Here is a 26,141-nt window from a genome sequence, read left to right as displayed (position 1 = left end):
CTCCGGTCTCCTTGGCCTCCTTAGGTCTAAATTATGTCAAAAGTATGTCAAAGTTGCTCAAAATACCATTTTTCCATGTATATATACCAAGTAGGGTCGGGCCCAAATAATTACACCTTATCCTATGTGAAAAAGGTCACTTTTCCCGGAAAGGATGTGCGCGGCCGCGGATCTGGCCGTGGATTTTACCCAAGTTCTGTCCTCGGCCGCGGATCTGACTGTAGAGCACTTGTCGTGCATTGTTCACCCTATTCTGTTTGGCATTTGGAAAAACATAAAACATAAAAGTTGTATCCCTTTGAGTTATCTTTCCAACCATATACTGTGGAGACCAAATGGAGTTCTGAGAGAAAATTTATGTGCATTTTACTAGACAGTGCGCAATATGCCTACTCGATTTTTCGTTTCGTTGCTCTATCATCCTTTGATCCCCGAATACGATCCCGGCTTAATTCCTTGGGCTTTTACTCAGACTTCAAAACTCCAAATCACTTGAATTCATTTCATAACATCTACATAGCTCGGAATCACTCCTACAAAGCATAAAACACACAATTAGTGCAAAACACTAACGATTAAAGCTCAAACTAAATTAAAGTGCAGTAAATTAGAGTGTAATAAGCGACTAAAATACGTAATTATAGCCTATCATCAGACACCGTCACATTGTAAAGATGAATGATCTCGCGAATTTTGATCTCAGCCAACCGCTATGAAGAATAGAAAACTGGTACTAGAACGAAATGTGTCGACTTGATCAACATGTCCACAATCACCCATACAGCATCAAATTTCTTCTGAGTCCGTGGGAGCCCAACAATGAAATCTATGGTAATACGCTCCCATTTCCACTCAGGGATCTCAAGCCCCTGAAGCAAACCACCAGGTCTATGATGCTCGTGCTTTACTTGCTAACAATTCAGACACCGAGCCTCATATGAAACTATATCCTTCTTCATTCTTCTCCCCCAATAATGCTGCCTCAAGTCCTAATACATCTTGGCAGCACCCCAGATGAATGGAATACCGCAAACTGTGGGCCTACTCAAAAATCAACTCACGAAACTCATCCACATTGGGCACACAAATCCGATCTTGCATCCGCAGCACCCTATCATCTCCAATAGTAACCTGCTTGGCACCACTGTACCGCATCGTGTCCTTAAGGACAAGCAAATGGGGGTCGTCATAATGACGCTCTCTAATGCGTTCATACAAAGAAGACCGAGAGACCGTGCAAGCTAGAACACGACTGGGCTCCGAAACATCTAACCTCACGAACTGATTGGCCAAAGCCTGAACATCTGTGCAAGCGGTCTCTCACCAACAGGAATATAAGCAAGGCTATCCATACTCACAGCCTTTCTACTCAAGGCATCGGCCACCACATTGGCCTTCTCGGAATGATACAAAATGGTGATATCATAGTCTTTTAACAGCTTCAACTACCTCCGTTGCCTCAAATTGAGATCCTTTTGCTTGAACAAATACTGCAGACTCCGATGATCCGTGAATAACTCACATGACGCGCCGTAGAAGTAATGCTTCATAATCTTCAATGCATGAACAATGGCTGCCAGCTTCAAGTTATGAACAGGGTAATTCTTCTCATGAACCTTCAATTGTCGCGACGCGTATGCAATCACCCTGCCATCTTCATTTTAATTTTGTAAGATTGAACACGTACGAATCACTAACATGTTCTCAAAATTCAATTTTTGTCGATTACTTTTTTGGATCATGCGAGTATTGTTAATCCAAATTTCTCACATGTGCACAAAGAGTTTAACCTCACTTATAAATTTGCTATTTTTTAATATAACATATATGAAAAATTATTTTTCAGGTTGATAAAACTCATATGGTACATAAATTTATTTCCATAAAAAAAATATTGGCGAACAAAGAAATTAGAGATAGAGCAAAATCGATTATATCAAATTGTTTAAGTGCAAACTGGAAGCGATAAGAATGAAACAGTAGAAGACAAGTTATATTCTAAATGAGTTATAATATTCTTCGATCATTCTAAAGAATGGCAACTTCTTATATTTTTATACATTATTTTTTATATAATATTAACTCAATATTGGCAGATGCAATACGAGAAAACAATAATAGTAAGATATTCGAGCATTTATGTGAGGCATATTACTTTTTTAAAATTTTTATTTTGCAACTCAAACACATTATGTTGTATATAAGAAATATATTGCGAGACTTTTTCAAAATTGTATATTCATGAATATAGGATACACGCGCAAAGCACGTACTCTTAGACTAGTTTACCAAAAAAAGAATGAAATTCTCTATTCATGACCTTGTTCTCGTTTTCGCTTTTACTATTGGATATATTGATCCGTAAGTCAAAGCTCACAATATTCAGTCCCCAACACGTCAAAAGAACAAAATCATTAAAAGCTTGGGTCAAGCCAAACCATCGTACATTAGTGTTTCCAGTCAATATATGCAGACAAATTTGAAGTTGGAATTGAGAATGAACGATAACCCAATATCTGTCTTCCTTCAAAATGAACTCGTATGGAATATATCTCAGGAAGTATTCTTGATTAGCAAATGTTATTTTAGTATGCAAACATGTGTCTTCTCTGACAATTGACTTTTAGATGAGATAGTCACATAAATAAGATGGTCGCCCATTATCAAAAATATCTTGGCCTGTGAAAAGGAATTAGATTTACACGTGAGAGGGTATATTGAAAACATGATTAAATATATAAAAATTGCATTTTCTTGAACAACTTCAAGTTTAGATGAATTGCTCAGATAATTCAATATCAAACAGGCTAAAATCAACTCCTACAACCACAGCAATTTTCTACTTCTGACTCCATGTCTGCTATACAAGCTAACAATATTGTTGCTATATACTAATTTTCGCCTGTCCAATATTATGGATAACAGCCCCCACCCCCACGCGCAACCCTCCCCCCACCCCCACCCCCACCCCCAAAAAAATGTATTCATAATTTTTTCATAAACCATGACTTGCTATTTATTTACGTGTTCATAGTCATCCCCTGGAATGCTACTTTGACTGATTGAAAGTCATGTCAAGTTTACACCCTTGATGACTACTCGAAGCACCTGAATTGACATGTTCATTCAAATTAGTCGGAGGTGATTCTTCTCCATATGATGTCCAATACCAATATCTTAGTGTGAATCCTCTCCGGTAAAAATGCAAATTAACTTCATCTGGTGGGAAGTGTTTCATATTTTTACAGTGCTTACAAGGACACCTTATGACTCCCTCAGACAAGTAGATCTATTGACGACAAGCAAAGCTCATAAATTCCTCCTTGCCACTTATAAATTCATCTGTATACCCTGTTCGACCAGGGAGAAGTCTATTTTCTATCCATTTTCTGTGCTCGGGAATTTTCATTGTCTGTACCAAGAGATAAACTTATTTAAGCACATAAATAATGACATTTAGACACTAGACAAGGCGTACGTATAATATCACCAGTTATGTAATAAATTTACACATAAATTTGTAGGAAAAAGAGAAGAAAAATGAAACATCTTAATATCAACTTTTAGAATTCCCAGTGGTCTACTGCCTGCCAGTCATATACTACAATGAAAATATGCAGAATATAAAGCACCCAAATAGTTCATAGCTTTTACACAAAATGTAGTTGTAAGTTATCAAACAGAGGTGAACTTTAATCTAAATGATGAAAAGGAGTTGTAGAGCTTGAAGATTTTAAAGCCATTCCAGGTTTGAGTAAAATATAAAATGTGCCAGATTTCATATTCATTTCAAATTAAATCTAATTAAACATGCGATAAATGTAGCAGCATGCTTCAATGATAGATCAAAATATGCAGAATATTACTTGATAGTGTAAGTTGAAGTTCAGTATCTAAATACAAAAATGGAAAATGGCAAACACATATCATCTTGTAGTTCAAAAAAATCCAAGGACACATAAACCATATGATTGATTAACACATAAATTGAGTTATATATATTGATACCTCCATATTAGATATATGAAGAAGGAAAATCCAGGAAGGTACAGACAACCTGAAGATAGGTAAAAAAAAAAAAAAGATTTTTATGTATATATAATATATGTTGATTTTCCTTGGCTTTTTCTTATCTTTACATCTTTAGAACCATAGTCCAGCCCACAGAGGGGCGAAGTGCAGCAATAGCCACTTTTAAGCCCGCTATTTAAAATATATCCACAATTTACAATGTATTTAAAGATTAGCCAATTCACCCAAACTTAAGGACTAAGTATCCTAAATTTAGGAATTCAAGACTTGGTGTCCTGAATTTTTGAGCTGTTAATTTGAAATTAAGGATTGAGTGTCCTGAATTTCTGAACTACTAATTTAAAACTCAGGACACAATTTTCGAACTTAGGGCACGGTGTCCTGAAGTTTGAACTATGAGGTTTAAACTCTAGGACGCCGTATCCTGAAGTTTGAGCGAAATTGACTAATCTTTAAATATATTGTGAACTGTGAATATATTTTAAACATGCTTAAAAGTGGCTACCTAGTGTCATTTCCACCCCTTAGAGTAAGAGCATATTCTGTAACTCGATTGCCTAATGCTACTACAAGCTCCCGAGTAACTTCTGTTTGCTGTCCTAACTAGAGATACTTGCATTTTCAAGCTCTTTAGCTTGTCATTCTAATGTCACAAATTGCCCAGATACTTTGCAAGAGCCACATACATTAACCCCATATTATTTTGAGAGCGACTATACAGTGTCATTTTCCCAAAAAGAAAAGACAAGAAGGCAAAGATGCCATTTGTGGTTCTCAAATTTCTAAATGTCATTGCTTTTTTAATTTTCAAATCAAAATATTATCTCCAAACCACTTATTAACATCTGGTTTTACTCCCAAACAGGGCCAAAATTCACTCGTCAAAACCACAAAGTGGGAAGATTGTTCATTCGTTGATTATAATTTACCTCGCTACCCACAAAATAGGCAAAATTTCAAGGAAAGATCAAGGTAGTTCTCACCATCCAAATTAAAAATGTTTTTGCAATAACCTTATTCTTGATTTCCTCTTTCTTGAATTTATCAACAATCCAGCAATGTATAGTACCCAAGATAAAGTATATGAGTGCGAAAAATTTCACTTTCGAACTTTTCTATTCATCTTAAAGGGTTAACGAAGAATCCATTTTAGTAGTTCATGAAGAATGAAAGTCATCTACATGATTGTGTAACCTGGGCCGCCTCCACCTTCTGGAACTGTCCATTCGATATTCTGTCTCGGATCTTTAATACTGCAGGCCTGAAAGAATACAAACTTAATATTGTTACCTAGATGCCAATATGAAGTGTCATCAAGTAGCCTATAAGCATAAAAACTAAGCGAGTGAACAGTAGAGTCGTTGAATTTCCATAGGACTATCAGCAAGAACCCTTGCAGCTTGCGACGCACACAACATGTTTTATGGATATTATTGCAGCTTAGAGATGTCTACACCAGGATTTGAAACATATTTCATGGCTTTAACATGTAAAAGCTTTAACTTAGTGCTGGAAGATTGGACCAGGGAGACAAGACAGCATTTTACCTTGCAGTGCAAGCAGTTTTGAGCATTGATCTGTAACTTTAAGTCACCCGTCTCATCCGGTATGTACCTATAATTTTGAAGAGGATAATTAAACAAATGCATCACACATGAGAAGGAAATGGAAAAAAAAATATTATCTAGATGAGAATATTACTCATAAACTCGTGCAGGACAATATCGTGCCTCAGGTCCAGCATACTTGGGCAAGTTGACATTTTCTGGAACTGTAGGATCTTTCAGAAGAAGATGAGATGGTTGGTCATGATCATGATTTGTGTTGCTCCTACAGGAAGGCAATTAGAAAGAAAAATCAGCAGTTTATTATGAAAGAAGATCTGTCCACCAAGGGAGGAAGGGGGCTAAAAGGAAAGATATTTTAGTCCTTGCAGCATACAGAAAGAAGACAATGCATGGGAACTTCTTTAGCCCTGATATATTACGTGTCGAATTAGTGCTTTAAGGTGTCGAATTAGCCCTGACTCACCTACCGGCTCACTAAGGTATCAGAAAATGTTTGTGACATACAGTTTACCTGTATAGAGAGGTCGGTACATCAAAAGTTACAGCGCCATCTGGCTTCGGGTACTCAATTGGTGAGAATACTTGTGCTTCCTGCAGATAAGGACCAAATTCATGAAATTTCGGGAGCCAAACACTTGATCTGTGAGCTATACGCTGCAATTTCAGAACATAATCAACTTCCTTCAAAAAGAGCTCACTTAATCTGAGCTAGATATTGTGATACAAATGGACATGGAAGATTTTAGAATCGGCTTTGTTAGAATTAGTTCATGTATAGTGTCCCACATTGGTATAGAAGACTTTAGGTATATATGTAAACATTGTATATAAATAGGCTTACTGTAAAACACTTAACGTATATCAATAATATATTTTTTCCCGTGCTTTCTCACAGGCTTGGTAAACAAGAAACTACGGTTAAGAGTTCATTTGGTAAATGAGAAAGATCATCTCTCTTAGTTTTGAGAGAATATAACAAGAATAAATGTTGGTTTTTTCCAACGATGCCTGAAGAATTTAAGGAGACTTATGTATTTTTCCTTAGCATAAGTGGATCGGGAGCATCCACGACTTGCATCACTGGTCATTGGGAATCCTCACAAAGCAGATGAAATCCTTTTGTCCACATCCTAATAATCTCCTAGGTGATAAACATTAGGAAAAACTTTTTTTTTCCTACACCCATAATAGTGTACTTACAGATTATAAGTAAGATTTAGGAGCAGGACAAGCTAACCTAATAGGCTAATGTCCAAGCTCCACCAAGCTAAGGAAAACATATTTTCTATAAGGAAAACATATTTTCTATGAGAAAGCATGGGAGAAATATATTATTGATATGATCAATTATAATACAATTAGCCCTATTTATACAATACATATCCTATTCCTATTCTATGTGGGACTAGAACCAATTCATATTATTTACATAACTATCTAACACTCCTCCTCAAGCCGGTGCATACAAATAATAAGTACCGAGCTTGTTACATATGTAACTAATAGGAGGACCAGTGAGGGACTTGGTGAAAATGACTCTTGAAGGGAAAAAGAACATTGACTCAAGTGAAACATTTTTATGCTTTTGTACAATTGTTGGAGCTCACATGACATAACAACTTGTATAAGATGATTATTTAAAGTATGTGGAGGATACCACTTTAAGATGTCCTTCCAAGTCCACAACAAGAGCTATAAATAATATATATGCTTTACCCAGCAAAATAAAGCATCTCGTATTAGATTAAATCAAATAAACTCTTACGATAAAAGAATTCCTTACACTTGTAGCTTCATGATCAGGTTTCCCATGCTTTAGAGTGACTGGAGATCTTCCCTTGAGTATGTAACTGCCAAATATAAGCTGATCCATTTACCATACATGTCTACAAATTGGTATTAAATAAAAAAACCATGAGTGTTGAAAAGACGTTGTGACTAAGAGCATGTTTTGTATGGAAAAATACCAAAAGAATTTTGTCTCACTATCCAACACTCTAAAATTTAGAAACTATTTCAAACGGACTTTAGGAGAAAAACATAAGCAAACAAAGTTAATTTAGAAACTATTTCAAACGAACTTTAGGAGAAAAACATAAGCAAACAAAGTTGCTTTTCCCCTATTAATGAAAAATATGGAAAATATTTTGGTATTTAGTTGCCAGAAAATGACTCATTTTCTGGAAATTCTTCATATCAAACACACACTAAGCAAAAGGCGGAATCTTACTGCTCTACGGCGCTTATAGCCAAACCAGGATAGAGCCCATACTCAAATGCCTGCAGCAGAGAAGTTAATAAAGATAGAAGATTAAACTGGGAATATTAACAAACGTCCTGTAGCTGTCTAACTGAAAAAATAGTAGCTGAATTCAATATATAAGAGGCAACAAAAAGTTGGTTGCCAGAGCCATTTGTCTCACTAAATCAGGAAAAGCATAGAGGTGCTCCCTTCCAGAAAAAATTTATGCACTATGCTCTGTTAGTACTATACTTTTGAGATGATGCAATGTGATGATTACCTAACAAATATGCTCAAAGGTTTTCAAAACAGAACACTCACAGGACGATAGTTCCTTGCAGTATATAGTTCTTCCCATATCCATGAACTTCGTAAATTGTCCCAAAAATTTTCAATCTTCAAGCCTTCTTGGAGCGTACTGAATACAGATTCTGCCACTAGCATTCCTGTCAGACATTTGAAGTTAATAGGTGCATCATTTACTTTCTTGAGGATAAGCAGAACAAAAAAAGTCGGGAAAATCCCATGTTTAATATCTTGTCCCGTACTCATTGGAGTACGATAAAGAGTTTTCAGATGCATCACTAGCTATGAAGCCGTGAAGCCCTTTATGTTGAAGACTTGCAATTTTGGAGAACCAATTCGGAAATATGTAATTCTTAATCAAGCAGGCATTACAAAGTTTTTGCCCAAGGAGAATGGCCTTAGCCAATTAGAAAAAGTAAACTTTAGTCTTTTAAGAAATCCAAACTGGTTTCTCTTTTTTTCTTTTGGTATGCTATTAATTGTTAAAGCGACTAGTAACGGAAAAGAGAATAGTACAAGCAGTTCTAGTAGATAATGAAGGTAGAATGCCCCCCCCCCCTCCCAACAACATCACAGTGAAATCCTACAAGTGCGGTCTGGGGAGGGTAGTGTGTACGCAGACCTTACCCCTACTCAGGAGGAGTAGAGAGGCTGTTTCCGATAGACCCTCGGCACATTAGGATAAAAAAATTAACGATAGCACTCCAATAAGGGAAATGTAGGGCCCAAATTCTTAATTTCATTTTTTACAAACCATGACACTTGTAAGTTTTCAAGTTTGCATAGTCCTGGATTAGTAGAAAAAAATGAAACAAAAATGGGGAGAGAAAAAGAGGAGAGAGAGAAAGAGTGGAAATTATTCTCTAAGAAGAATATGAAACCCCCTCCAACAAAACTGGGTACACCATTCAAAAGAAGAGCTTGTTCATAGTCAATAAGTTAAAGTAAATCACCAAGTCGGGCGTTCTTTGAACTAGTTTAAAATTGAGACGTAGTTGTTATTGTTGTATCAATTCAGACGTTTCACTACCCATAAGGACTACTCCCTCCATTTAAAAAAGAATAAACTTATTCCCCTTTTTAGTCCGTTTCTAAAAGAAGGGCCTCTTTTTAAATTTGGAAACAATGTAACTTTAAACTTCTCTTTTTACTCTTAATGAGAAGGTTTATGGCCACATAAATATCTATGATTATTTTAGATCATAAGTTTCAAAAGTCTTCTATTCTTTCTTAAACTCCATGCTCATTCAAATAGGTCCATTCTTTTTAAACAGAGGGAGTACAATATCATCATTTAGTCCATTTCTTCCTTCCGTACCCGGTATAGCCAACTTTGTATACAATTTGTAGAAAATCAGATTGCCTCCATTATTTAAACTTTTGAGTTAATACCTTCAAAGTTGAAGTTGAAAATGTGTGGGTCCTTTTCTTTATAAAGTAAGAGTTTCAGCAAATACAACAGAGTTGGACTTGGTGCATCAAATCTCTATAAAATCTAACAAGTCTAGCAAATCCTAAAAATTAAAAACACAGTTCCCATTCTTCCAGTAATAAAAATTTTGAATGCATCTACATTTCACTACTTGAAGTTGCTCCTTTTTTCCATCAAAACATCTCCTATTTCTCTCTGCCCAGATTGTCCATACAATGCACAATGGAATGGTAAACCATATCTTTTTCTTGTGCTTCTGATACGGACCCACCTCTCAAGACATATTTCAGAAGAAAGTATCAATAAAAGGATAAAGAATTGAAGAGTCTTGGTGAAATACAACTGCAGCACTTCTTGAAGTGCTCATCTGGCAAAACTGTCAACCACTTCATGGAACTGCTATCGCATTTTAGTCTCGCATTTTAGTCCATTCCTAGTTTTTAGTTGTCTGATCTTATCCTATGATGTGCTCTATAAATATGTAATTAGGACTGAGTTATTTGGGTATATATTTTTCAGAATTGAAACTCATGTATTCTGGAGTCTTGTCCTCTCCATACAGACAACTTTATTGGTGTAATTATGTGTAAGATTCTTGCACGAACTATTGCCAATAAAATTACCTTCTTTTTTCTGTTTTTTCAATTCTCTATTCTTGGCTACTATTAACTTCCCTGCATATATCGACTTCCAACACCCTAACAACCTTCTGGAAAGAAGAAAAAAAACAACCTCCCGAAAACTGCCAGGTATATTATAATGGCAATGCAGAAAGACGTGATCAACAGATTCGCAGGAGTTCTCACATAGATAGCATCTGATACAAATATTAAAGCCTCTTCTTCTCAGATTTCCTTCAGTCAAACATGCCTCGTGAACCACCATCCAACCAAAGCAGGCCACTTTAGTTGGCGCAAATATCTTCCAAATCTGCTTCCAGGGCCAATTAGATCCCAGCTTATCAGCAGATTTAGTGAGTTCTCTGTAGTAAGAGTTCACAGTGAACACCCCATTCATATGCCAACTTAATGCATCTTCTTTCCCTGAATAATCTCCACAATACATTGTTTGCAAAAATACGTCCATTTCCTGCATTTTCCCATTAAAAAAGTTTCTTCTAAACTTGTGAAATCCCACCAAGTTTTATTAAAGACATCAACTACTACAACATCAATGTTATTTGTCATACAGTAAAGACGAGGAAACTGCTTCTTTAACAATCCCAAACTGTTCTAGTTGTCTTTCCACAACCTAACTTTTTTGCCCATTTCAAACCACAATGTTGACATGCTCCATTCCCCCAAAAAATTAGCTATCTGTCTCCATACAACTACCCCAGAAGAAGTCTTCACAACCTTGAGAGCCCAGAAACCCTCTCCTCCATACTTAATCTCCACCAGACTTCCAAGGGGCTTCCTTCCCATCATTGAGTCTCCAAAGCCATTGATGTAACAAACTTTGGTTATGGGCTTTTAAAATTCGTTCTCCTAAGCCCCCTCTTCCTTATGTCTTATCACTGTGATCCATCTAACCAAATGAAAACTCTTCCTCTCTGAATTACCCTCCCACAAGAACCGCCCCTAATCTTGTCAACACAAGAACTGCCTCCTAATCTTGTCAGGTTTCTTCTCTTCACTGGCAGGAATGGGTACCAAGGACATTGAATACGTTGAAATTCCAGCTAGCACATTGTTTACTGAAGTTAACCTTTCCCCAAAAAGAAAGGTATTGTTGTTTCCAGGAGCAAGCTTTTTTCGCATTTGTTAGTAACTCCTTTCATATAGATATCTTTGACTTTACCCCTAATGGTATACAATATCATTTTACGCATTCAAGGAGAAAACAGAATTTTTGGCCAAATTGATCCTCAAACCTATTACAACTTCAAAACCCAGCAAGACCACTCTCAAATGTAACATTTGTTCTGTCAGCCCCGCACAACAGAAGAGTATGAGCAGCATATAAGATGTGAGATGTCTCCACACAATTGTGTTTTGCATCTTTAACTTTAAAGCCTCTAATCCAGCCTTTCCTTGTGGAATTCTTTATCATTGAGCTAAGGATTTTCATTATTAGTAGAAAAAGGTAGGGTGAAAGTGGATCCCCTTGTCTTAATCCCCTCTTAGAACTAAGGAAACCTGCTGGACTTCCATTAATTAAAATAAAGAATCTACCTGTTGAAATACAAAGTGGATCCACTGGATCCATTTTTCTCCAAAATTCATCAACTCCAGAAGCTTCATAAGCCAAGCATAACTATAAGCTTCTTCTATGTCCAGCTTATGAACCACTGCAGAAGCGCCATATCATGTCTAATCACCTCTCCCCAATATTTCTTAGGCCTCCCTCTACCCCTCCCTAGACCCCATTTGCAACGTCTCACACCTCCTTACTGGGCCCTCCGGGCATCTCCTCCTCACATGCCCATACCATCTCAGTCTTACTTCCCGCAGCTTGTCCTCCACGGGAGCTACCCCACCTTGTCCCGAATAATCTCATTTCTCATTCCTGATCTTGTCTCTCCTAGTATGCCCATACACTCATCTCAACATCCTCATTTCCGCTACTTTCAACTTCTGGACATGGGAGTTCTTTACTAGCCAATGCTCTACCCCATACAACATAGCCGGTCTAACAACCATCCTGTAGAACTTACCTTAAAGTCTTAGTGGCACCTTCTTATCACACAAAACACTAGAGGCAAGCCTTAACTTCATCAATCCACTACAATATGGTATGTGACATCATCATCAATTTTCCTGTCACATTGGACTACTGACCCAAGGTACGTGAAACTACTCCGTTTGGGGATCAAGCCTCACCCTCATGAGTTACACCACTGAACTTGCACTCCATGTATTCTGTTTTAGTCCTGCTCAACTTGAACCCTTTAGATTCTAGAGTCTGTCTTCAAACCTCCACCCCGCATCGCATCTCGTCAATCAGCACTATGTCATCTGCAAATAACATGCACCATGGCATCTCTCCCCGAATGTGTCGCGTCAATACATCTCTCCCTGGTGTAACCCATCATGACTGGGAAGTACCGGAGTCCCCTCTTAACGCCCTAACCTTGGTCTTAGCTCCATCATAGATATCCTTAATTGCCCTAATGTATGCTATAGAGACACCTCTTGCCTCCAAACACCTCCATAAAACCACTCTTGTGACTTTGCAGTATGCTTTCTCCAGATTGACGAACACCATATGCAAGTCCCTCTTTCTCTTCCTATATTGTTCCACCTCCTTATGAGATGAATGGCTTCTGTGGTAGCTTGCCTCGCCATAAAACCAAACTGGTTCTCAGATACTCTTGGTCACGCCCTCATCTTCACCACCCTCTCCCAGGCTTTCATAATGTGGCTCAATAATTTGATACCTCTATAATTGTTGCAGTTTTGGATATCCCCTTATTCTTGTACAGAGGGATCATCGTACTCCACCTCCATTTATCGGGCATCTTGGAAGTCCTAAAAATAACATTAAACAGGCCGGTGAGCCATTCCAAGCTTGCCTTGCCCGCTCTCTTCCAAAACTCCGTCCGAATCTCATCAGGGTCGGTCGCCCTACCCCTGTTCATCTTACGCATAGCCCCCTCCACCTCCTCGGCTGTAATATGTCTACAATATTCAAAATCACACCGACCCTCCGAGTGTTCCAGATCACCAAGCACAATGTTCCTATCCCCCTCCTCATTTAAGAGTTTATGGAAATACACCTGCCATCAACGTCTAATATGCGCCTCTTCCACCAAAACTCTTCCATCCTCATCTTTGATGCACTTCACTTGGTCCAGGTCGCGAGCCTTCCTCTCCTCACTTTCGCTAGCTTGAGCAGCTTCTTATCTTCGCCTTTTCCCTCAAGCTCTTCATACAAACATCCAAACGCCGTCTTTGTCGTCGTGACTGCTAGCTTCGCTTCCCTCTTAGCTGACTTGTACAATTCCTTGTTCGACCTCGTCTCTGCTCCCTACCAACTTCAAATACGACGCCTTCTTGCCCTCCACTTGAACCTCTCCATTCCACCACTAGTCTCCTCTGTGCCTCCTAGAGTAAGCCTTTGAGACCCCTAACACCTCTCTAGCTGCCTCTCTGAATCTTGCACTCTGAATGGCTTAAACTATTAATTCTCCCAAGCAGCAATTTTAAAATTACTGAAGCTGAGCTGAACACCGTGAATTTTGCAGTAGAATAACTTAAATTTTCAATTAATAAGCTAATCCGAATTCTGAATAGCCAGGTTAAAACTAAGTACAAGAACCATAGGTAATACCTGATTTCATAGCTGTGTGAGTTCCCTTAATCTTTGGTACATTTAAGAAGCCAGCTGAGCATCCTATAATTGCTCCACCAGGGAAAACTGGATATGGAATAGACTGAAATTTAACCAAATTATTTGTATTTGTATGACTAAGAATAAGTTACAAATACATGTCTCAGGTATGCCAGAATAATATGTGAAGAAAGCTACATGCATTTGATTCAATTTATCAAATGTGTTCTCATATTGAACTGATAATCACAAAGTTCTTTAATAAAATTTTACTAAACACATTTGAGTTCAGGAAAGATGGCAACACTAAGCATCACTCATCCTTGTCAGCCATAGCATAGATGCGGACATTATTATATGGCAAAGTCCATAATACACCAGCTCTGAGTACAATCAGAAACACCATTGTTGAAGATGGGATGATGCCATAACTATGACAAGCAAGATGTGAAATCCATAAAGTAATAAGAAAAAGTATTATCCAACACACCTGATAACCTCCTTCATTTAAACACCGAGCACCATATTGGAGAACAATTCCGCCCTCAAGAAGCGGTCTTATAGCAGGATGACGTTTAAACCTCTGAGATTTGGGATATGAAAGGTAGGTAACTAGATGCTTAAAGCAAAAGAAACTTGAACTAATTTAAATAACTTGTTCTTTGAGCGAGGACCAACGGGGACACTATATAAACAATAGCATCCTCATATTTACCTGATATTCCTCGTAAGGATTCAAGAAAGGGTTGTGATAATTTAGAGCAACCACAAAGCCGACAGCAACCTGTCTGTCTTTCATATGGTACAAGAAGGAACCTCCATAGGTCTTCTGGTCCAAAGGCCAACCAAGTGTGTGAAGCACAGAACCAGGCTGATGTTTTTCTACATCAATCTCCCAGACCTGAGCTAGAAACAAGTTCAGGAATTCACTAAGTCGATATAAGTTCATAGTCCATTTAAAGTTTCAGATGCAGCGTGATGTATATTTGAAATAACTCCCTCTTTATAAGTTTATGAGATCCTAACGAACAAGCATAGAGAGAGTATCTAAGTATCTAACTAGACTGCGAAAACCAATCAATGCAGGGAGCTGGCAACTGGAAATTTTCTTTTAAAAGATGAGAAGAAAACAATTACTAGTAACATAGTTGTATTGATACCTTCTATATCAAGTTATCCATGACTGTTAATGGGAATGAATTTCTTTTTTCCTTTTCTTATAACGGTTATCTCGGGGCCAACTTGTGCACCTCGATTGTTGTATCGATTACCTGTTATCTTTTACCAGCACAGGTACCGGGTAACTTTGCCAACCAAGGCTTAGGCCGATAGGAAAATATGACACAAGTTTTTTTTTTGTCTCTGTTGGTATTTACATCCTAGTCTCCCATGATTTTCACCCACTTCATTGACCGTGAGGCTACATTCTTAGGTACTTAATGAAAATGGATTTTAGTATGAAGTTCCGTGTAAATCATGATATCCATCAAAAGGAAGTTAATATCTCCAAGAAAGCCTAAAGCACAGCAAGCTCAACATTCTCCGTCTCTTGCAAACAAACAAACAATAACAACAAACCTAGTGAAAATTCCACAAGTGGGGCGTCTCTTTTCTGGGTTCAAGAGTATTCACAAGAAAAAAGAGAATAGAGAGATTGAAGAAAAAAATGAATTTACAAAAAGTAAGGAATATATAGGTTAACTTGCCAGAAGCAAAATTGATGCAAAATGTGTGTTTTCCAACTCACAAATAGTATGGTATTCTTAATTCCTTCTTCTAGATTGTCGTCCAAAAAATGGGACTTATCTCTAAGCACCTAATAATCGATATACATACCAGGTCTAAGAAAAGTAGGGAAGTAACGCCTGCAAAGGGAAGTTTATCTCTGGTTAAAAATTTGCATGTTGGTGAAGTTGCATTTTCTACATACCCCCCTCCCCCCTCTTTTTGTAGTGGTCAGGAGACTGACCAGATCTTATTATGAGCTTTATGATTTTCAGGCTGAATCAGGAATTGGATAGATTGACAAATCTAATAAACAGATATTTTTAAAGGACCGCCCGGTGCACTAAGCTCCCGCTATGCGCGGGGTTCGGAGAAGGGCCGAACCATAAGGGTTTATTATACGTAGCCTTACCCTGCATTATTGCAAGAGGCTGTTTCTACCGGCTCAAACCAATGAATTACTAGTCACATGGCAGCAACTTTACCAAGAGAAAAGATATTTCTGCCTCTTACATATCAAAAAGCATAAAGGAGAAAAGAAAAAAAGATTAAAAGAAAAATACCTCTTTAATTCCTAAAGCATAGGTCTGATGTTGTCCCTGCCCTTTCTCTCTCAAGTTGTACTTCTTGATTACTTTCTATCAGGAAACATAAGAGTAAACAAACTCAGTACTAAAATTTAAACTGCTGTATAAACCACAAAAATCATTTATGATAAAGACAAAAAAATAAACTTTCTGCATACCTCTGATAAAGATCCTCTACATCCTTCTGCTAGGAGTGTAACACGCCCTGCACACCATCATAGAAGATGGGCATCAGCAAATTAGGAAGTATGGAAATGAGCCAAATGGTATCCTGGTCTAAAGGCATACATTAAGCATTTACTTTGCTTGTCCTTCATATGAAAACCTTTTTGATCCATAAAGCTCCATATGAACAGCATCATATTCCAACTGTTACTAACTAAACTGGAGTTCCAGTTTTCATTTGTATCTAATGAGTTCCCGTAACACGTACAAATACTGACCAGAAGCTTCAAGACTACGTAAACTGAGCTGGAGTTTTTCCATGGAAGTATTGAGTCATTTGATTAACTGTTGAGATGTTTGATTAACTTTCTTTCAAGAATCTTTATAGTGCACAAATAACGTTTGATAATTATACTCACTTTTCCATGGACTAGAGACAAATTGCACATCAAAATATATACTGGGACTAGTTAACCACTTAACATCAAAGTAAAGGAAGATTTAAATTCCATTCACTGGTCATCAAAATAACTGCAGTAACTGTGGATATAATGTAACTTCGACAATCTTCTTCGCAACAAAAAAAAAAGGAGAGAGAAAAAGAAAAAGAAGAAAAAAATTGAGTAATAGAACTTGCCCTTCAATGCAACACCACGCTGGTAGTTCTCTTTTCTGGAACCATCTTTAGCCACTCCCATATCATTAGTAGCAATACCAGTAACTTCATTGTGTTCGTTGAATAAAATCTGAAACTTTTCTACCTTAGCAAGTAAAAAACAGAAATAATGAAATAATCCAGAATGACAAGATTAGCACCTCACTAGCAGCAAAACCAGGGTATATTTCAACTCCTAGTTCTTCAGCTTTCTGCCCCAACCAACGTACTAACTGACTCAAACTGCATTACCATGATTGTTATGATTTAATGTCTGGAAATGTCACAACTATATCAGCAAAAACGCACAACTCATCAAATAAGTCATTTGTCCATGCACATTTCTGTCTGTACGATGATATCAGAGTGGGTATAGACTACAAACCTGTAAGTGGGGATCCCCATCTAGTGCTTTAACTCTTACATATTTGCTAGGGCAACTGAAATCGCTTCACTGCTCGCATGAAAAATGTCATACAGAAGGACACCCATCAAGCGCTAGTGAAGGCCAAAATGGACCGAGTTAACTATTGGACAAGTTCCTTACCCTTCCAAATATTGTTCGCTCACTAAATCAATGCATATATGAATGTGCTTTAGCCCATCAATCATTCTCTATAAGTTGAAGCTTCATGGCTAGTTAAACAACATAGGAGTGTAAGATGGTAACAAGTTAACTTGTAAGTCAAAATTCACACCCATGGAATACTTTGCTCCTTTTCAGCTTTCAAAAAGCACACAATCCAGTCCATACACATTTCCATATCTCAAACTTGACTAGAAATGTCTTAAAGTTGGTCGATTGAGGGCTTGTGGCTAATTTAATAACCACCTATACTCTTAAAAGTTCAAACTATCCAACTTCTTCACCGACTAGCAGAGCCACCCAGGCCTACTGCGTCTTTGCTCTTCTTTTGGTTTTTGTTCCATATTTTTCCTCTTTTATTAATCTTCATAACTTTTTTTTTTTGGGTGTGTGTTCCTTTTTTCTTCATTCCCCGCTAGTTGACCTATAAAAATGCACGAGTTACACCGATGATCTCAAATAATATCAGTTATTTCAACCAAGCACATCTTGTTCAGTGTACTTATTTCTTTAATCGGATTATTTTATCCACTGTCCTTGTATAAGTTCTCTCTTCTTTTTGCAATAAAATCTTCTTAACTCTCATAGTTCCATTGGTTTTTCCTATGACTTTTCACTGGATATCCTGCTGCACTTCTCCAATTATGCCTCTAAAAAATTTCCTTAAATACCATTCATGCATCAAGATTAATATGGAGTCAATAAATTAGGATGATATTTACGAAACATTTTGAGAAAATGCAAGATACTATGTAAGAATCATTTGTTCAAAATCCCCAACTGAACCCAACACCAATTGGAAAAAACGAGAAACCAAGACTAGCGATTTGAGACAAAGGAGTAATATGCATACTTGATTCCATGTTTCAAAGTAGATACCTTATGACATAGTTTCCTTTATTATGAAATGGGCTTGGAAGCGAAAAGGCACGATTTTTGGAAAGCAGCCAAAAATCATCGGAAGTAACAGGAACATCAATGGGAGCCTGCAATCAGAAATGGAGCTCGGTTTTACATATGATATAAGTAAAGCCACACTATACAGGACCAAATTGTTATTTGCAACTTCTTATATAAGTGGCTGTTTAAATGCCAAAGACAGTGAAATCATTTCAAGAATTGACTATGCATAAATAATCACATGAACTATGTATGTCCGGATAGAGCCTTTTCAAGTACTGTACAGGGGCGAAGCTACAGGACCACCCTTCGTCAAAAAATTACACTGTATATATAGTTAAAATATTAGGTTTTAAAGGTAAATAACATATATTGAACACCCTTTGCCGCTTTGAGAAATTCCTGGCTTCGCCACTGGTACTGTAGATGGCTGGCATTTCTTGGGGGGGGGGGGGGGGGTACTTTTTCAATTCAGGATTGTTAAAGGGTAGGGTACCTCTTCCTGTTTCCAGCGGGGAAAGAGTTCATCCAGTGCCCGGGGCTCAAATACGTTTCCTGACAAGATATGAGCACCTGTCCAATCCAATCAAAATCAAATTAACAACCATAATTTCATTTTTATTTAGAATATAAATATATAAATTAACGTACCCAGTTCAGCTCCTTTCTCAACAACACACACAGATAAGTCAGCGTCCTTTTGTTGGCACAACTGTTTGAGCTTAATAGCAGCTGATAAGCCAGCAGGTCCACCTCCAACTATCACCACATCGTAATTAATTGCTTCTCTACTATCCGATTCACTACTACTACTCCTACTGTAACTCCTAACCGAACTTTGATTCCAAGATTCTAACTTTGACTTATGGATAAAGCTTGAATCTTCTTTACCCAAAATTGAATTGGGTGAATATGGAGACTGTGCTGATCTATAGAGGGTTTTTGAACGACATAATAATTTGAATTTCGTAGATGATTTGATGAACCTGTACATTGTGGATGACTCGATGTTTTCAGTTTTGAGTATAGAACTATGAAGAAGACTGCTCGGATGATATGTATATATCTCTCTTGGGTTGTTTTTGGACAGTGAATTTACTTATGTCAGTCCAAAAAGTAAATACTTACAAAAATTAGTCAATTTATAAATATTATTTATACTATTAGCCAATTTGTAAAAAATAAAACGGCCAAATTTTTATTTTTTTTAAAGTGGGTATTGTTGGAATAGATTGAATATATCTTAAGCAGTTTAAATCTCAGTTTTGTATGATTTGGTAGAGTTTTGAGTTAGTTTGAATTGAAAATACGAAGTACAAGATGAACATGAAAAAAGATGGTATGTATATCACATTTGTATCATATTTATATCAAATGTGTATTATATATATGTTCATGTATATTTGTGTGTGAGATACATGCGTGATACATGTTTGATACATATGTCGCAGGAGTATTTTTTGAACTCGATTTTAACTACGGATGTTGATACCAAATCGCCTCCAATCTTCCTAAAATTTTGTATATTGACTCATCTATATGTTTTTAATAAATTTCAACCATACCCATTGAAAAAGTCCCCTTTTGCTTAGATTTTTGGAATCTTGTATATATATATATATATATATATATATATATATATATAATCACCTTGTTTGCTACCTCATTCCTAAAATTTCATTTCCTTCTCGCATCTAATATTGTTGATCATGCTTCAAAATATGGAATGAGATCTTTGCGTGTGATTCTTGGAGAGAAAGGATCCTTATTTATTTGGGTATTCAATTTTTATATGTGCTTGGCTAATTTCACTAAATCTATAATTAATGGTTAAAGTTTGGTAAGTTTAGACTTAATTGGAACATTTCGGTAAGATTCCCTAAAAATAACTTGACGTCAATTGAATTTTTAAATTATTTATTATTATTTAATATAATTGTGATAAAATATCTTAGTAAATGACATATTGTCTTAAAGAGTGATTGACTTGGTAATGTTATGCTGGTATATAGCTACTAAAATACGTGATTGGCAATGTATGTCACATATATATTTTTTTTTGGAAGGGGAAGGGGGGTTGGAAAAAAATCCGAAAACGAAAAGTTAACAAAAATCGACAAAACAAACCTATTTAACTTATTTGATTTGATTTCAATATTTAAAAAATTAATCCCTAATTGATATTAGAGTTTAAGCATTCCACTTCAACAACAATAGCTTTAAGCGATTGTTTGATCAGAGCAAAAGTGTGACTTGTAAAGGGTTTGCTTCTACAAGAAGAGCTAGCGGAACATTTGAAGTGATACAATTCAACATCTATCGAGGTACTTGTTTGATCAAAAAGTGTTAAACCTTTTAGTTAAATCAATTAATAAAGAAATAAAAAGTAAATCTTAATAAACCATAATTAACTCTAGATCTAAGCATATTGAATATGAGAGGCGAAAAAGATTGAGCTCATATAACGTTCCTTAAAATGATTAATAGACATTAAATGTAAATGATAAGCTTACATCTTTCATACATTGTTCCGTACTTGTAAGAGCAAAGAAGGAAAAGAGGAGAAGTTGTTTATAACTATGGGATCTCTCTTTATTGAGTCAACAATGATGATTGCAAGAGGTTGTAACCAAAATCTAGGCTTTTGGTTTGTTATTGGAGGTTTCTTCCTACAGGGGACCAAAATTCGAGAGTTGTGAAATCCCGGATCCCCTTTGCCCTTGATTTCTTCCCGTATATATATATATATATATTACTAATTTTTCCTTTATCTAACGGTCTTTAACCAGCGTACCCTCTCATGACTATATTCTTCCTTACTCGCCCAAGTATTACAACATATGTTCTGCTGAGTAAGCTTTTTGATGGCTCGATCTCGGTAGTGACTGAGATATTCGTTGTTATTACGCCTGTGGGACGACTATGGCCTGGTCGACCCCTTGCCATTTCTTTTAATGATAACCTTCTTGTGGTCAGATTTTGACCCATACAATTAGTCCCTCCGCCTGTTGGGGTCACCTTTTGGCGATCTCAATGGGCGGATTCTGTGGATTCAAAAGTTAGGAGAAATCTAAATATTGTGCGAGGAACGAGGTCCTTACGGCGAGGTGGCGACATGACGCTTCAGGGATTTCATTAGATCATTACGTCAGTTCAGAGTTGGATCGTCACATCGATTTAAGGAATATGAATACCTATTATGCGTCATTATGGCACATGTTTCACAGGCACCGTATCTTTTCCCGTTCCCTTTCAATTTTTTGATTGGCGGCTCTTGGGTTTCCCGCCCAGGACATTTATGTCCCTATAAATAGGGAGAATCCCTTATTTGATTGTTGTGCTTTTCAATTTATCTGAGAAAGAACTTGGAAAACTTACTCCTCCCCTAGTCTTTCATATTTCTGCTTTCGATAGAATTCGACTTGACCATCATCTCTTTTCCTACACCGTTCTTGTCTATTCCGATCAAGAAAGACAAATGGCTAGTACTTTTTCCCAATCCGATAGAGCCGTTGGTGCTACGGTGCAGGAAAATGACGTATCCCTACTCGATGAGGGAGTGGAGGTGGTGGAAGATGAGGGATTTCCAATGGTGGATGAGATAGTTTCTCGTCCGGGGAAGGCGAGGACTGATTTTTACAACCCTTCATGAAGTGAGCCGGAGCCCGTTCCTTCCACCATGGATGAGGCGACGATCATGGCGCTCAAAGCTAAGTGGGGGATCCCTACTCACATCGAAATGGTTCCGGCGGGGAAGGATATTGTGCATTTTCACCGCCCGGCGTACTGCGCGTTTTACGCGTACCCCTTCGTTGTCGGGTACACGCTTCCCCTTCCTTCTTTGGTAGTGGAATTTTGCTGCTTCTATGAAGTGTGCCCGGCTCAACTCTCTCCATATGCGTACAAGCTCTTTCTTATGCTCATCAAGTACGCGGAACTGGTTGGCTGAGGAATTTCCTTAGGGCACATGCTCCACATCATTTCCCCTCATTTTCTTCTGGGTACGATGATCCGTATGCGCCATCGAGGAACCAAGAGTTTGGTGGTGAAGATGGACGATAAGGCCAATCGACGTTTTTTGGAAAGCTACTTCTATGTGCGGACAAATCACCTTGTGGGGAACTCGCAAGGTTTCCGGAGACGTGGAACTTTGCTCGTGAGTTTTCCTTTGTTTATTTTGTGATTTTTCTTAAAACAGCTATCGATCGTCTTCATTTAGGAGACATCACTAAGTACTTGTTTTGCCTTTGAAGCTGAGAGATTACCTCCCCACTGTTTGCCGATATCCGCGAGTGGGTGAGCGTAATTCTCCCCCACACGGTGGGAATTTGTGAGTGGGCGCCCTTCTATGAGAAGTTTGGGTGCAAGCCTTTTACTGGTGAATTGGCTTGTTGTAGTTTTAATCTGTTCCCTACTTCATAGTTTTTTTTTAAACTTTGTCGTTGTACGATCTAATTCCTCTTTATTGACAGGTCGGGGAGTAGTGAGGAGGACGAGGGCTCCTCCGCTCGCATTTCGTCAAACGGTGCCCTCTACCCATCCTGCGCTGAGGGATGCTACAGTCCGGCCTGCACCAGCGGCCAAAGTTGTGCGCTCAGAGGTTACTCAGCCGGAGATTCTGACTCCCGCAGTCCGTTCCACAGGTGAATCTTCCCGTGCTAGTAGTGGGGAGGCCCCATCGAAGAGACAGAGGGTAGTGTTGGAAGGGGTTTCTGTTGCCGAAACGTCCTCGGGGGCATGGTTCCTGAAACCGGCAGTGGGGCTAACTAGGAAGCGGAGGCGACGCTGATTGCAAGCGCTCAAGAGGATAGTACAGCGGAGGTACGGATTCCTGAGTCTGCCGTAGTTGTTCTGAGTAGACCATTATCATCCCGGCAGAACCGCGCTCCTTCTTCGGTCGAAGAGAAAGGGAAGGGCGTCATGGTTGAGGATTATGAGACTGAATCCAACATCGACCCTGATGACATGAGGATGTTCAAGGAGGGCTTTATCAGGACTGTGGTAATGGCGGAAGGCCCCTCTCACATACTTAAAATTTCATTGGATCTCAACCTGTTGCAGGATACGGTGGATTTGCAGTTTGATCTTCTCTGCTCCACCGCTGAGAGCGGGGCCCTCTAGGAGGTCAGCGATTCTCAGTTGTCACGTGGTGTAGCCGCAATGGGCTTAAGGGTAAGTTCCCTTTTGTCTTCTTTGTTTTGCGACCCTTTATCTTTACTGATTCTTTACTCCCCTTTTTGCAGATTACTTGCTGGAGATCGAAAGCGCTCGTAGGGCTGAGAAGCGGGCTGAGATTTTTCTGAAAATGGCCGAGAAGTATCAGCGGTATCATAACAGATGACGTGAGCTGCGTGAGTGGCTTAGAGTGGGCACCGGTACCCAGTCCACCAGGAAGGAATTGGATAAAAGAGATGAGAACCTGATGCGGTCTATCCGCAGGTGTAGTGAGCTCGAAGAGCTACTTCATGCCAAGAACGAGAAGCTCGAGGTGGGCAAAAGGGTCGTCGCGGAGTGCGAGGACCTTCAGGCCAAGGTGCTATCATTGTAAGCTGAGCTCGAACAAAATGCTGCTAAGGTCAACGCTCTCAGTGTAGAATGGGCGGAGAAGGTGGCCGACTTGGAAAAGAAAGTGGCCGAGTTGGAGCAAGCCGAGGATGCTCGAGTGTCGGCTTTGGCAAGGGCTGCAACATTAGAAGACATTATCCGCGTCCTTAGATCTGAGCAGGAATTCGAGAGGGCGACGACCACGATGAGGGAGGCGAGTTTTGAGGAGCGCTTCAGCGAAATTGATCGGGAAGCTTCAAACTTGGGAGACAGGGTCGCGACTCTCGAGGTTGAGAAGGCGCAACTGCTGGCTCAGGTTGAATTTGCTTCTGCCGCCGCTCCCTGCCTCTTGTACGAGCTATGGGTCTATGCCTAGGCCCAATGAGATATCTACAAGGGTTTGTGGGAAGTTGAGAGTGTTCCTGAGGCTGCCTTTAACGATGCTAAGGCAAAGGCGTGCGAGGCTCGTGTTGCATGTGGCTACGACCCTGCGACACCGGAGGTTGGTGAGGATGTTGATGTTGAGGATGGGTTTCCTGAAGACAATGATGGGGAGAACGACGGTGATAACGCCGAGTGAAAATTTGCTGCAGCTTTCATACTTAGTTTTTTTTTTGTTGTTTTTTTATTTCTTGTTTCTGAGGGCCCGTTTCGGCCTTTTGTAAGGTACGAATGTTACATACGCATAGTTGTTTCGCCTTCGTTTGTGAATCTTTTGATTTTCTTTTTCTTTCCCTCGTTTTATACATATCTTTCGTTTTGTCGTAGACCTTTAGATTTCTTTGTGACGAGTCCTTGATCTTTTTGATTGGGAATCCGACCCTGCCCGGATCGAGTAAGATCTCGTCGCGTGAGTCTGAATGAAGTCACTTTGGATCTGCAAGTCCGGGGCAGGTTGACTTCTGATTTGCCGACTTAGGCGGAATCAACCTTGATTCAAACGAGATTGAATTCAGACTCATCGTCTTGGAAGGAGTCAGTTTCGACTTGAACATTTGAGTGGGATTGAATTCAGACTTACCAACTTAGGTGAAGTTGATTTTTTCATATGTATTCGAGCGAGGTCGAACTTGGAATCGCTATTTTGGGCGAGGTCAATTTCTGACACATTCGAACGAGGTTGAACTTGGAATAGTCGTCTTAGGCGAAGTCAATTTCTGACTTATATGTTCGAACGAGGTTGAACTTGGAATCGTCGTCTTGGGCGAAGTCAATTTTTGACTTATATGTTCGAACGAGGTTGAACTTGGAATCGCCATTTTGGGGGAAGTCAATTTCTGACTTATATATTCGAACGAGATCGAACTTTAATCTATTGATTCAGGTGGACGAATTTTTGCTTTTACTTGGCGATGGCCGACAGCCGCAAAGGCGTGTTCGAGATAGAAATTGTAATATGTTTAACAATGACCGGTGGCTGTAAAGGTGTTAATTCGAGCAAGGTCGAATTGTAACCTATTTGATGATGGCCAGTGGCCGTAAAAGTGTTAATTCGAGCGAGGTCGAATTGTAACCTATTTTGATTTGGCGATGGACAGTGGTCGTAAAGGTGTTAATTCAAGCGAGGTCGAATTGTAACCTATTTGATTTGACGATGGCCAGTGGCCGTAAAGGTGTTAATTCGAGCGAGATTGAATTGTAACCTATTTTGATTTGGCGATGGCCAGTGGCCGTAAAGGTATTAATTCAAGCGAGGTCGAATTGTAACCTATTTGATTTGATAATGGCCAGTAGTCATAAAGGTGTTAATTCGAGCGAGGTCGAATTGTAACCTATTTTGATTTGGCGATGGCTAGTGTCGCACCCCCTTTTCTCCTCCGTGGAGAAAGTCATTCTGACGTTCATGGGGGTAATAACTCGTTTCCTTTTGGGAATTGGGTATTTTTGAAGAGCCGCCACCTAACGGATTATGGTGCGTTAGGGCACCTAGAGCGATTAACTCTTGGATTTGTTTGCATTACCAGAGATTTAGGGTAATGGCTCGAAATAACCTTGAGGGGAAGGTGTTAGGCACCCTTCTTGGTCCACAACTGTGGGTCCCGGCCGAACTTATACTTACAAATTAGTCCATTAACAAATAAATAGTTGAATCAAATAGTTTGCAAGTAAAGCACGTTGGACATTATA

At 38.7% G+C, this 26,141-nt stretch overlaps 1 protein-coding gene across 2 annotated transcripts; it reads right to left on the bottom strand.

Moving 5' to 3' along the window:
* Positions 1-2,284: 2,284 nt before the first annotated feature.
* LOC107803061 (electron transfer flavoprotein-ubiquinone oxidoreductase, mitochondrial) lies at positions 2,285-19,536 on the bottom strand. 2 transcript variants are annotated; one of them, XM_075219920.1, is made up of 18 exons: positions 19,122-19,536; positions 18,967-19,043; positions 18,450-18,556; positions 17,146-17,227; positions 16,967-17,075; positions 16,323-16,369; positions 16,141-16,215; positions 14,568-14,753; positions 14,343-14,435; positions 13,853-13,955; positions 8,164-8,288; positions 7,831-7,880; positions 7,384-7,450; positions 6,112-6,191; positions 5,734-5,862; positions 5,580-5,646; positions 5,214-5,293; positions 2,285-2,679 (listed from the first exon to the last, which is right to left on the bottom strand). In XM_075219920.1, the coding sequence occupies exons 1-18, from the start codon at positions 19,462-19,464 to the stop codon at positions 2,664-2,666; spliced, it is 1,836 nt and encodes a 611-aa protein (XP_075076021.1). In that variant the 5' UTR covers positions 19,465-19,536; the 3' UTR covers positions 2,285-2,663. The 2 variants fall into 2 exon arrangements, with proteins under 2 accessions (XP_075076021.1, XP_075076022.1); XM_075219921.1 differs by lacking the exon at positions 2,285-2,679 and adding an exon at positions 3,391-3,412.
* Positions 19,537-26,141: the final 6,605 nt, after the last annotated feature.

The sequence above is a fragment of the Nicotiana tabacum genome, chromosome 8 (genome assembly GCF_000715075.1).
Source record: "Nicotiana tabacum cultivar K326 chromosome 8, ASM71507v2, whole genome shotgun sequence".
NCBI classification, from domain to species: Eukaryota; Viridiplantae; Streptophyta; class Magnoliopsida; order Solanales; family Solanaceae; genus Nicotiana; species Nicotiana tabacum.
This window is presented reverse-complemented; position numbering and strand designations above follow the sequence as displayed.

Bases quoted from the DNA above. Each gene is read 5' to 3' on its own strand.
- LOC107803061 (XM_075219920.1), bottom strand. From the start codon at position 19,464: ATGTACAGGTTCATCAAATCATCTACGAAATTCAAATTATTATGTCGT. The intron at 16,370-16,966 runs GCAAGTTCTATT...GATGGTGTGCAG, and splicing joins GCGTGGTGTTGCATTGAAGG to GGCGTGTTACACTCCTAGCA. The intron at 7,451-7,830 runs GTAAGATTCCGC...TATATTTGGCAG, and splicing joins GCTATAAGCGCCGTAGAGCA to TTACATACTCAAGGGAAGAT.